This window comes from Sorex fumeus, unplaced genomic scaffold (assembly GCF_029834395.1).
Source record: "Sorex fumeus unplaced genomic scaffold, SorFum_2.1 ptg000099l, whole genome shotgun sequence".
NCBI classification, from domain to species: domain Eukaryota; kingdom Metazoa; phylum Chordata; class Mammalia; order Eulipotyphla; family Soricidae; genus Sorex; species Sorex fumeus.
In genome coordinates, this window is record NW_026606156.1 from 8,508,337 (window position 1) to 8,520,959 (window position 12,623).

Sequence of the window (12,623 nt, forward strand, 5' to 3'; positions counted from 1 at the left end):
AAAGTTGTTCATGATTTTTGGTCACTTCATGTTCCAACACAGGAAATCAATATTTTTATCCTTTGGCACATGGATTAGAGCCTTTGGATTTATTCTTTTTCTGGAGCCCGAGCTGAGGTCCTAGAACCCGGTGATGCACAGGAGTTCCTCCTGGCTCATGCACTCAGAAATTACTCCTGGTGGTGCTTGGGTGACCATATGAGATGCTGGGAATCGAACCCAGGTCAGCCACGTGCAAGGCAAACGCCCTACCTGCTATGCTATCGCTCCAGCCCCCACTATGCTTTTATAGTGCATGGATTATTATTAGCTTTAGTTTTAGGGCCACAAATAGCAGGGGCTATTCCCAGCTCTTTTCTCACGTATGATCTCTGGCAGCGCCCAGGGGACCACATGAGGTACCAGGGATCAAACTGGGATAGTCACATGCAAAGCAAATACCTTAATCTCTATACTATCTCTCAGGCCCATCTAGTGGTTCTCACCCAAAGTTTAGGTGTTCTTCTGTAATAAACACAGTTTTCTGTCTTGGTTTATTTTCAGAGTTATGAAAAGGTGATTTTATTTAAAAAAAAACAAAATTTCATCCTAATTTGTATTTCCTTAATTATGAATGAAGAGCATTTTCCCCTACATCACTGTTCTTAGTACAACAGCCAACATATGAAACAGCCCACATGTCTAACTACAGAAGAAATAACTGACAAACTGTGGTATACATACAATGGAACTATATGCAGCTCTAAGAAAGAACAAAATCATGCAATCTGCAGCAACATGGATAAAACTAGGGGATATCATGCTGAGTAAAGTCATTAAGAATGAAAGAGACAGGTGCAGAATGCTCTCTCTCATGTCTGTGACTTAAAGATACACATCGAGCTACCAACAAAGATTTAAAGTAACATAAGAGGGGGAACTGATCCACACAATTGAGTTGGGGGAATCAGAGGGGCAGGAGTTGGGGTTTTTTTGGGAGAAAGATGGGTACACTGGTGATGGATGTGGTGTTGGAATTATGTCCATGAGAAACTATTATTAATAGTATTATAAACCAAAAAATTAAAAAGATTTTAAAAACTGTCTTGGTATGGGGGTTAGGATGGAGAAGGGAACAGGAATGAACTCAGGACTGCACATCTGCTAGATAGGTGCTCTACCAATTGAGCCTCATCCCCATTCCTTGATCTAGTGTTATAATTCTTTTTTTAAAAAGAAGTTCACAGCATTTCTATGCCACTAAACCCAGAAATAAACTTTGATAAATCTTTGTACTTAAAAATAGGTGCACATATATGCAAACCTATAGTAAATAATTCTAAGACAGAAATTAAATAGTTTGGACACAAAGATATTGATGAAATTAATGGAGCGATAGCACAGTGGGTAGGGCGTTCGCCTTACACACGGCCAACATGGCCGACCCGAGTTCGATTCCTCTGCCCCTCTCGGAGAGCCCGGCAAGCTACCGAGAGTATTCGACATGCCAGACACAGTAACAACAAAGTCTCCAATGGAGACGTTACTGGGCCCGCTCGAGCAAATCGACGATCAACGGGAGGGCCTTTACCTTTACCTTAATATCTATCAATACTGATAATGAAATTAGGTGTATGTTAATATTTAATAAGCTGATGTCTTAGGTATATCATATTATGGCAGCATCATCTCTCCTGTCATAAATATTATGTTGAGTGAAAAAATATTAAAAAACATATCTAATATTACTGTGGGCTGGAGTGATAGCACAGCAGTAGGGCATTTGCCTTGCACGCAGCCAACATGGCTGACCCGAGTTCGATTCCTCTGCCCCTCTTGGAGAGCCCGACAAAGCCTGGCAAGCTCCCCGTGATGTATTCGATATGCCAAACACAGTAACAATGAGTCTCACAATGGAGATGTTACTGGGCCTGCTCGAGCAAATCGATGAACAATGATGGGAGGACAGTGACAGTGACAGTATTACTGTAGTGTTTTAAAATATAGGTAACATAGCTTTTTCCACTCCGGAGAAGATCCTGCTCTCTCTTGAACACATGTCTCCTCTCTTCCTCCCCTCTCAATTTCTTTCAATAAAAATTTTTACTTCACAAAAATAAATAAAATATATATAGCATATAACCAAAATATATAAGGCAACAAACTGAAATATGATTACAAATTAAGAATATATGAGTGGACTTACAAATAGTTTTTTAAAATTTCCAAATCCTGTATTTAAACATGCATTATGCTTAGAAAAAAAAAGGAAAGCATATTTTAAAGAGAAAAATTCTACCGCATATTTTAATACGGCTCAAATCACAACCTGGATTTAAGAGTCTTATAATTTTTAGAAAAATTTGTATGCTAATTTTAATACATTATTTTATAATACTTAACATTTTATAGTTATCATGACTAATATACACAAGAAATTTTATTATTTTCTTAGATGTGACGGGTTTCAAGCAATACTGTCATAGTAAGTATAAACTAAAGTTGCTACTTTAAGTGGTAACCCTTGTTTTACAAATCCAATTTCTGGCAGTGAATTAAAAATTAATTTTACCATTATATGTGAAAATAAGGCTGTACCTTATATTCAGGAACAATTTCACAAATATTTGAATCATGTCACTATCAAACTGACACATTATCTTAAATTTCATTTCCAACATCAGTATGCCTCCCTTAAAGGCTTACCTTAGCTGCATGATATGTACTAGCTTCTAGTAAATCATCTTTCTTCGCTTCCTTGGCAAGCAGGTTAAATCGATTTAACATAGCAGCCTTACAAAGCCGACTTGCCATTGATACACCACTTTTAAATGGGGAACTAGCAGAAAGGAAGGAAAAAATTCACTGATCATTATTCAGTACCTTATGTTGAACATTCTAGGGACAGTAAGTCTGTAGAACTGTCTTCCCGTTGTTCATCGATTTTGCTCAAGCGGCCCCAGTAATGTCTCCATTGTGAGACTTGTTGTTACTGTGTTTAGCATATCGAATACGTCCTGGGTAGCTTGTCAGGCTTTGCCATGCGGGCGAAATACTCTCTGAAGCTTGCCAGGCTCTCCGAGAGGGGCAGAGGAATCGTACCCGGGTTGGCTGGGCCGACCTCGTGCAAGGCAAACACCCTACTGCTGTGCTATCGCTCCAGCCCTAGTAAGTCTATTAATACTCAATTATTTAATGTACTTTATTGAATTTTTATGCAAAAATCTGTAAATATTTACTGTCTGAAAGTTTATGAATTAATTTCTTAAAATAGTTTTTGATTAAACTTTCCATCAACTAAAGTAGGTAATGGATATTTGGAATAACTATTATTTGAAGTAAAATTAACCTATCATAATCTAAATTAAAATACTATCAGGAATCGTCTAGAAAAAAAGGCTATAAAAATGTTTTAGAGGAAAATGACAAGTCCTGAATTTTGACCTGAGCTACGAGTATATTATAGCATAAACATCATTCAAAACTGATGAATTAAGTGATCCATCTTGACATGTAATTTTAAGTAAAAAAAGTACACTATATTCCCACCTTCCATTAATGTATGCATAGGTAAATACTATTTCTGTTTCTGAAAAAAGTAGGTCCACAAGCCAGGATTCCTTCTGCTCTGTAATAATTATATCAAATTAGTTGCTTGTATGATTACAAATATTGTCTAAATCCTTCATTTCTCTTGGTCATCATACTCCATACAGATTCTCCACCACTGTTTTGAGTTCCCTCCTCTTTCATCTTAGCTTTTTTTTGACATTTTGTGAACAGATAGACAATATGCCTGATCTGAAGCTGGGCCTCAAGAGACCCTGTGAGATGTCATATTAGCTGATGATATTCTTGGGGTTTTATTTTGAGGAAGCCACATTTGGCAGTACTCAGGGGTTACTTCTGGCAGTACTTGGGACAACATTTGTGTCACCAGAGTCCAACCTGTGTAGGGTAAGCTCCTTAAACTTTGCATTATCTCTCCAGTCTTTGGGATATTTTTCACAGAAAATCAGCTTTATATGACTGTCTATAACTTGGTCTATGGTCTTTTTTTCTTAAATTTCTAGTTTGATGTCTTTATTTTGCTTAATTTATTTCCATTACCCGTCAAACTATTTTAAGGTACTAACTTTTCCATTCAGCATTGCTTTAGCTGGCTCACCTACAAATTTTTTTTAAAAAAATTTTATTTATTTATAAATTTTTTTATGACACCTACAAATTCTTTTTTGTAATGCTTTTAATTCATGTTTTTCTAGACACTTGGTAGTTTTGTTTATAGTTCCCTTTTAAATCAAAATAAGAAGGCATTTTATTAATGACAACTTCCTAGCATTCTGATTTTTATATTAAAATTTTATTACATCACAGATAGACAAAGTGATCTGCTTTGATTTTACTTATCAAAATTTGAGATTTTCACTTTAGTCTAACAGTTGTTCAATTTTATCAATGTTCTGTGGGTTCTTGAAATATGTATATATATATATTTTACACATTATAATACAGATTTTTAAGTTAGTCAAATATACCTATGTTAAAATTTATCTGATCCTGTTTATTATTTTGTCTATTTGATAAGCCATAAAATAAAAGTGAATAACCATTTCAAGTAGTAGTGCCCCTATTTTTACTTTTTAAAAAATTATGAATATTGATGCTGTGTTATCTGTAGTTCAATATTCTTTATTGTCTACCGTTGTAATTGAAACTTTATATTGCCAATGTCCTTTTAAGTAGGTTCTGGGAGCTTAATTACATCTTATGTAATATTCATATCACATCTACTTTGTGTTTGTAATATGTGGCAAGCATTTAGCCTTAAGCTCTTTTAAGTGTATTAATTCCATCTTTGTTCTTCTAGTTTGTAACTTTAGAGCCATTTTATGTGTGCTAGTAGGTACAAGAGCACACTTCTCTATGTTAACCCAAAGCAAGTACAGTAACTCATTCTCATGGACTCATCAGTAATTTTTTTGGCTGAATTTACAGCAAGAAACATTTGTACAACTTACATATGATCCTAATTTAAAGAAAGCATCTTTCACAACAAAAACAAATTTATAAAATTAAACTTTTAACATTATCTCATTATAAATATATGTTCACACTAAAGTAATTTTGTTTTATTTAATAGTGTTTTCAATTATAAATATAGCAAAAAGTCTTGATAATAAAAACTATATTAAAATGCCTTCTACTTAAGTAATATGATTTCAGGGAACTTAACTGACCTTTCAGTGATCTTCCCACTTAGACCATCCACAATCTCCAGAGAAATGTCCCCTTGTGCCCAGTTCAAACTCAGGGATTTATACTCTGAGTTTGTTTGAAGAGAATATGCAGAAGGAACTAAACTAATTTGAGGCCTGTTGACCAAGTAAAACATTGGGAGTTTCGAAGTGAGTGCATCATCAACGCGCTGCTTTATAGCAATTTCTAAGCCTCTAGTATCATTGCAATTTCCATCACCTAGAAAGCAAAAACAAAACAAATATTCAGAAGAGTTCAATACCAAAAATAGAGTAAATCATTGCAATATTCAAAAGTCCATTTCCTGGTTTCCGGTAGCACTATCCTCCTGTTTTTCATTGATTTGCTTGAGCGGGCACCAGTAACGTCTCCACTGTGAGACTTGTTACTGTTTTTGGCATATTGAATACATCACGGGGAGCTTTCCAGGTACTGCCATGTGGGTGGGATATTCTCAGTAGCTTGCCGGGCTCTCCGAGAGGGATGGAAGAATTGAACCCAGGTCTGCAGCATGCAAGGCAAAGCCCTACCCAAACGCCCAACCCGCTGTGCTATCACTCCAGCTCAGTTTCCAGTCTTCTAATATCTAATCACTTAGCTTTTAAATTCTTCAACAGACAAGGTAAAGACAGAATTTCTATACAGGACCTGGGGAGACAGCTCAATGAGTTTAATTTGCATGCATTGCATATGAGAGGTCTGAGCTTGATTCCTAGAACCACTTGGTATCCTAGCTATTCAAGGACTTTAAGAATCTTATTTTGTGACTTTTTAAGAAAGTGTATTCCCAGACCTCAAAACACACCTTAGGGGCTGAAGCAATAGTATAGCAGGTAGGGCATTTGCCTTTCACATGGCTGACCCCCCGGGTTCAATTCTGGCATCCCATATGGTCCCCCAAGCACTGTCAGGAGTAATTCCTGAGTACAGAGCGAGGAGTAACCTCTGAGCGTTGTTAGATGTGACCCAAAAAGCATGCAGTAAAGAAAAGATGAGTTCTAGCTATTTATTTTGTTTTTGGGCTACATCTGGCGGGTCTCAGTGCTTACTCCTGTCTCTGCAGGCATGGGGGATCATATAGGGTACCGGAATTGAACCCCCGGTTGGCTGTGTGCAAGGCAAACATCCTACCCACTGTCCATTGCTCTAGCCCTGAGCTCTAGATTTTTAGAGCTCCTGTCCCTCCAATCAATAAACAGATTTTTTGTTTGTTTTTGTGCCACACCCAGTGGTGCTCAAGGCTTACTTCTGGCCCTATACCCAAGTATCACTCCTGGTGATGCTCAGGTAATTATACAGGGTTCTGGAGATCAAATATGGATTGGCTTCATGCAAGGTAAGTGTCCTACCCACTGTACTATCACCTCGACCCTCTAAAAATGAAGTTTTTCAAAAATAAAACATTATGATCAACCTTTTAACATCAGTATGGAATTAAGTCATACAAATGACAAAAAATTTCCTTTACAAAGTAAAGGAAGTTGTATTTGACAAAGATACCTACTAGAGGAAGTACATTTTCTTTGTAATTTGCCTGAAGGTGATGGAGAAAAGGGTGGAATGTCTGCAATGATCAAACTGAATAAACTGAAAAATTATATATATATGGAAAACCAGCAGGACTGTATTACTGTACAAGAAGGGGGGCATCCACGACATTGGCAACTATTGCCCAATCTGCCTATAGTCTGTCATCTACAAACTGTTCACTCGAGTCATCCTGGGTAGGATTGGCAGAACACTAGATGAAGGACAACCATGCAAGCAAGCCGGGTTCCAAAAAGGATTCAGCATGACTGACCATATCCACAAGATAACTAAGTTCATTGAGGTTTCTCGGGAGTTCAAGATGCTGTTTTGTCTAACGTTCACTGATTTAAAGAAGGCCTTTGATTCTGTTGAGATGGAAGCGGTCACTGAAGCCCTAGACAATCAAGGCATTCAAACTCAATACATCAGGATCCTCCGTGAGCTATATTACAGATTCACTACCAGGATCTCACCATTCTACAAAGAAGTGATCACTGATGTCAAGAGAGGGGTTCGACAGGGTGATACCATTTCACCAAAACTCTTCAGTGCCACCCTCGAGAACATCATGCGATGACTGGAATGGGAAGGAATGGGAGTGAAGATAGATGGTCGGCAACTACACCACCTCCGCTTTGCTGATGACATTGTTTTAATAACACCAAACATCAGCCAAGCGGCACAAATGCTGGCCGACTTTGACCGTGAGTGTGGAAAGGTAGGACTACAGCTGAATCTTATGAAGACAATGTTTATGAGAAACAGCCTCATTCCTGATGTCCCATTCGCTCTCAATGGAATGACCATCTCCGAATGCAACAGCTATGTGTACCTAGGTCGAGAAGTCAACATGACGAATGACCTGGCACCTGAGTTGCACAGGAGGAAGAGAGTGGCTTGGAACGCCTTCAAGAACGTCAAAGAAATAGCTAAGAGGACAAAGAACCTCTGGCTCTGGGCACATCTCTTTGATTCCACTGTTCTTCTTGCATTAACATATGCCTCAGAGACCTGGGCCCTACGAAAACAGGATGAGAATGCTATTTGGGTCTCCCAAAGAGGAATCGAAAGAGCTATGCTTGGAGTATCATGTTTCACTCAAATGAGAGAAAGAATCTGGAGTTCTGACCTCCATGGATGGTCAAGAATCAGGGACGCTGTTTCTTTTGCCAAGGCGTCGAAAATCATATGGGCTGGACACGTAACGAGATTTGGAGATGACTGCTGGACTAGAGCCGTTACCGACTGGATTCCACAGGATATCAAAAGACCGGGTGGCCGACCACCTACCAGATGGTCCAACTTTTTCGTCAAGACCCTGAACAATCAGTTTGAGGCTCTTTGTGTTTCTAGAACAAACAGATGCCATTGGGCTACACTAGCACTCAACAGGGACAAACGGAGATGTTACTGGCGCCCGCTTGAGCAACTCGATGATTAATGGGAAGTCAAATGATCAAGTGATATATATATATATATATATATATATATAATTTTTTTGTTTATTTTGGGCCAGAGCTGATGTTGCTTAAGGCTTATTTCTGGCTCTGAGTTCAGAGATAACTCCTAGCAGGGCTGGGGGGACTGTTATGATAGAAACTGAACTTGGATAAACCGCATGCAAGACAACTGTCCCAGCAGCTGTATGATCTCTTCAGCTCCTGAAGATGAACTTTTATATCCAAATTAGAAAATTTAAATAGTGCACCCTCTATAAGAATTATATCTACAACAGATAATCAGAAATACCTAGAGTAGACAATAGACAGCAACAGGTCTACACATACAATGAGTGTGAATTAAACTGGGGAGTGAGGTGGTTACTTGTCAAAGTTGTAAATCACTGACAAGCAGTTTCACTACAGGCACTCAACTAACATTCAAGAACAACAAATTAGGCTACAAAAAATTCATAAACTATCTAAAATAACCTCAATCTACAGCCTGTAAAAACTGCGATACACTTATATAAAGAAATACAGGGGCCAGAGAGATAATACAGTGGGCATGGCACTTGCCTTGCAGGCAGCTGACCTGGGTTTGATCTCTGATCTCCTGTACTCAATATGGTCTCACAAGCACTACCAGGAGTGATCCCTGAGTACAGAGCCAGGAGTTAGTCCTGGAGTACTGCTGGATTATGACTCACTCCATGCCCCCACCAAATATAACCAACCAAGTATAACAACAGGAAAACTTTTATAAACTTACCAAAAAATTTCCAAAATACTTACAGAATAGTACAAAAAGTATAATTCAATTTGTGTAAAATAAAAAAAGTAAAAGTAAAGTAAAGTAAAGGCCCTCCTGTTGATCGTCGATTTGCTCGAGCGGGCCCAGAAACGTCTCCATTGGAGACTTTGTTGTTACTGTGTCTGGCATATTGAATACTCTCGGTAGCTTGCCGGGCTCTCCGAGAGGGGCGGAGGAATCGAACTCGGGTCGGCCATGTTGGCTGCGTGCAAGGCAGACGCGCTACCCGCTGTGCTATCGCTCCAATAAAAAAAGCAAATATGATAATGTATACATTTACTTATATGAGAGAAGCTATTTTTGGAAAGAAAAATAAGAAATTAGTATCAATGACCACCAGTTTTGTGAAAACTGTTATCTGGGCCAGGCACTAGAATAAATAAAGGCTTACCACTGGACATGTTTTTCAATTCTTTGAATTATGAACAAATAAAATATATTTACTAATGAAGACGCTTACAAGTTTTATATTAGAAAATAAAACTTTCCTGTTTATAATTTCTTAAATCCAAACCAAACAAAAATGGCCAAAAAATTCATATAAATTTTTTTATACAGAGCTAGAAAACTACTATTTATTTCCTCAAGAAATATAAAATGGGGGGCTGGAGTGATAGCACAGTGGGTAGAGCATTTGCCTTGTACACAGCTGACCTGGGTTTGATTCCCAGCATCCCATATGGTCCCCTGAGCACTGCCAGGAGTAATTCCTGAGTGCATGAGCCAGGAGTAACCCCTGTGCAACGAAGGTGTGACCCAAAAAGCAAAAAGAAAAATAAAAGAAAGAAAGAAATGGGTTGGAGCAATTGTACAGCAGGGAGGGTGCTTATCTTGCATGTAGCTACCCAGGAATCAATCCCTGGTGTCCCATATGGTTTCCAGAGCACTACCAGGACTAATTCCTGAGTGCAGAGCCAGGAGTAACACCCGAGCATCGCCAGATTAGCCTAAACAAAACAAAATAAATATAAAATAGAGAAGCAAAAAATCTGACAAAAATCAAGAGAAAAATAACAGATACAGCACCACCTAAGTCCAATATAGTTAACCCTGGAAGGCTATGAAGCTGGAACATGTAATTGCTACCAAAGACTGAGAGGAGATAGGAGTTGAGTGAAGGCAGTTTTGCTCTGAAGGAACTAAAGCTTTGGACACCTGGGGCTTTTAACAGTAAGATGACTAGAAAACCACTCAAATATACAGTTTTCTATAATTAACCCCTATTGAAAAAAAGTTACTTGTGTTCATTACTTCCCAGTTATCTGATAATCAAAAAAAATCTAGACAATAATCAAATGTAAGAAAAAGGCTTAGGAGTAAGAACCAAAGTGGGCACTTAATGTTTTTCTTCAGGCAGAAATAAATTCAGTATTTAATTTTACTTTTGTTTTTCCTTTTATTATGGAGCACAGGATGCTCCTCACAGGAAGCCTCAAACACACCACCGAGCAATATCTCTGGCCCTTGGTATTTAAATTATGAAAGCTGAAGAAAGCACCCTTTGCAGAAAGAAAGGGGGAAAACTAAAATTGTATACACAAAAGTATAAATACAAGAAAATAGATCTAATTGGCTAATTAAAAATATTCTGTTTTCTAGTAAAATGACAAAAATCATATCCTAGTACTATTTAAGTTATTAAGAAATGAGAAGCTCAATAAAACAATGTATGTTTTTACTGTAAATAATGTTGCTTTGTATATGCAACATCTGATTTTATACTGATAAATGCAACTAAGTGGAAGAGGCGCATTTAAGTGTAAGAGGTGAGGTGTCATAATATCCCACTCACCAACAAGAATACTACTGACGTAAACAGGCTGAATGAAGTGGCTCAGCAATGCTCCCTGCACACCCAGCACTTCCCATCTGGTCAGCTTGTCACTGGAAGACATACTACTGACTCTGTTCACAACATCTGCAGGACAGTAGACAGTCAGATAAATCTTCCCTTCAACAGCTACGTGGAGACTCAGTTCCTCATTGGCTTCAAATGCAGATATAGAATGTGGATTAAGACGCCTAGAGAAAATTTATTAAAAACAAAGTTGATTAAAGTCTACATGTATAAAAGAATTGTTTTTACACATGTGGGGGCCTGCCAGTGTGCACTTAGCTTCAGTGCCAAAATAGGTATAAATTCAGGCAAAGCAGAAATGGAGTTAGACAAAATCAATGCCAAACAAAAAAGAACTGTATTTAGAGCATCTGGCAAAGGTAAGTTCGGTATTACTGTCATTCTTTACTCTCTTAAAAGTCAAATGAAAAATTTTTTTCTGGGCCACACCAGGCAGTACTTCTGGCTTTGTGATAAGGGATCACTAAAGGAAGTCCTTAGGGATCTACATGTGGTGCCAGCCATCTGGGATTGACTGCATGCCACAAAAGCATCCTCCCATGCCACAAAAAACAAAAACAAAAACAAAAACAAAAAACAAAACCATCCCCCCACCCCCTACACCCCCTCTGGCCCCAAACATAACTTTTTTTTTTTTAAATAGAGAGCACACAGAATAAAGGTTAACCCAGGATGATCTCACTTACCTGTGGTATACAGAATACTGGATGAAGAAATATACTGTAGTAAAGGGGAGATGCCTAGATCACCCCTTCCCCCAGAGTTTAGAGAGGAGAAGGAAAGGACAGGGAAGGAAAGAAATCAAGGGGGAGAGAGTTAAGAAGAGAATGAGGAGTAATGAGAGTACAGGGGTCAGGGCTTCAGTTATACTGGTGATATGAGTGAGAGGTATATCATATATCCAAACACAGACCCAACACTGAAAATAAGATCTAAACTGAAACCACTGGAAATTTATAATGTGCCTGTCAACATGAAAGGCAGGGGATGGGGCAGTGTTTGGGGTTGGGGATGAAATATGGGAACACTGGTGGTGGGGGGAAGTTGATACTAGTGGTGAAGTGTTGAAATATTATACTCCTAAAACTCAACTATCAATAACTTTGTAAATCAGTTCTTTAATTAAATTCAAAAATTTAAAAAAATAACAGAGGCCACACACCAGCTATGCTCAGTTGGCTAGTGCTTGTGGGATTGGGGGTTGAGGTGGGGGATATGGTACCAGTAGTCAAAACAGGGCCTTACACAAAACAGGTGAGTGCTCTACCACTTGAATTAGTTCTCCAGCCCCTGAAGTCCTTTTTCTCTAAGACACATTATGTACAACAGTGACAATACCGTTTCAAGAATACGACATTGCTATCCCATGCCCAGCAGAGTATGAGCATCCCGGCACACTGTTTGTTTCTAGAGTCCCTTCCAACCTCTATCTCTTCTTAGAAAACTCAGTTCTATAGGAAAACTCTCAAGGTCTGTTGTTATTTTATTCCCTTATTATTTTTCTTTATATTCCCCATGAGTGATACCATTTGGTATTTGTTCTTACTATGATTCACTTCACTCAGCATGTGACCCCACACTGTGGCAAACTACAAGATTTCACCTCTTCCTATACCTGAATAGTGTATTTCAGTGTGTGTATATCAGAATTTCTTCACCCACTCACTTATTATTGGACATATTGTTGAAAGTCTAAACTGTATTCCTGATAGTGTTATCTTTATATGAATTTTTTTTCTGTCTT

General features: G+C 38.2%; 1 protein-coding gene across 2 annotated transcripts in view; it reads right to left on the reverse strand.

The window, feature by feature from the left end:
- ADAD1 (adenosine deaminase domain containing 1) overlaps window positions 1-12,623 on the reverse strand; it is a 40,663-nt gene that overhangs the window by 7,115 nt on the left and 20,925 nt on the right. For both annotated transcript variants that reach the window (XM_056134543.1, XM_056134542.1), the window contains exons 8-10: window positions 10,814-11,043; window positions 5,220-5,457; window positions 2,686-2,818 (exon numbers count right to left, since the gene is read on the reverse strand). In XM_056134543.1, coding sequence (XP_055990518.1) covers window positions 2,686-2,818; window positions 5,220-5,457; window positions 10,814-11,043 — 601 coding nt within the window. The remainder of the gene's footprint in view (window positions 1-2,685; window positions 2,819-5,219; window positions 5,458-10,813; window positions 11,044-12,623) is intronic.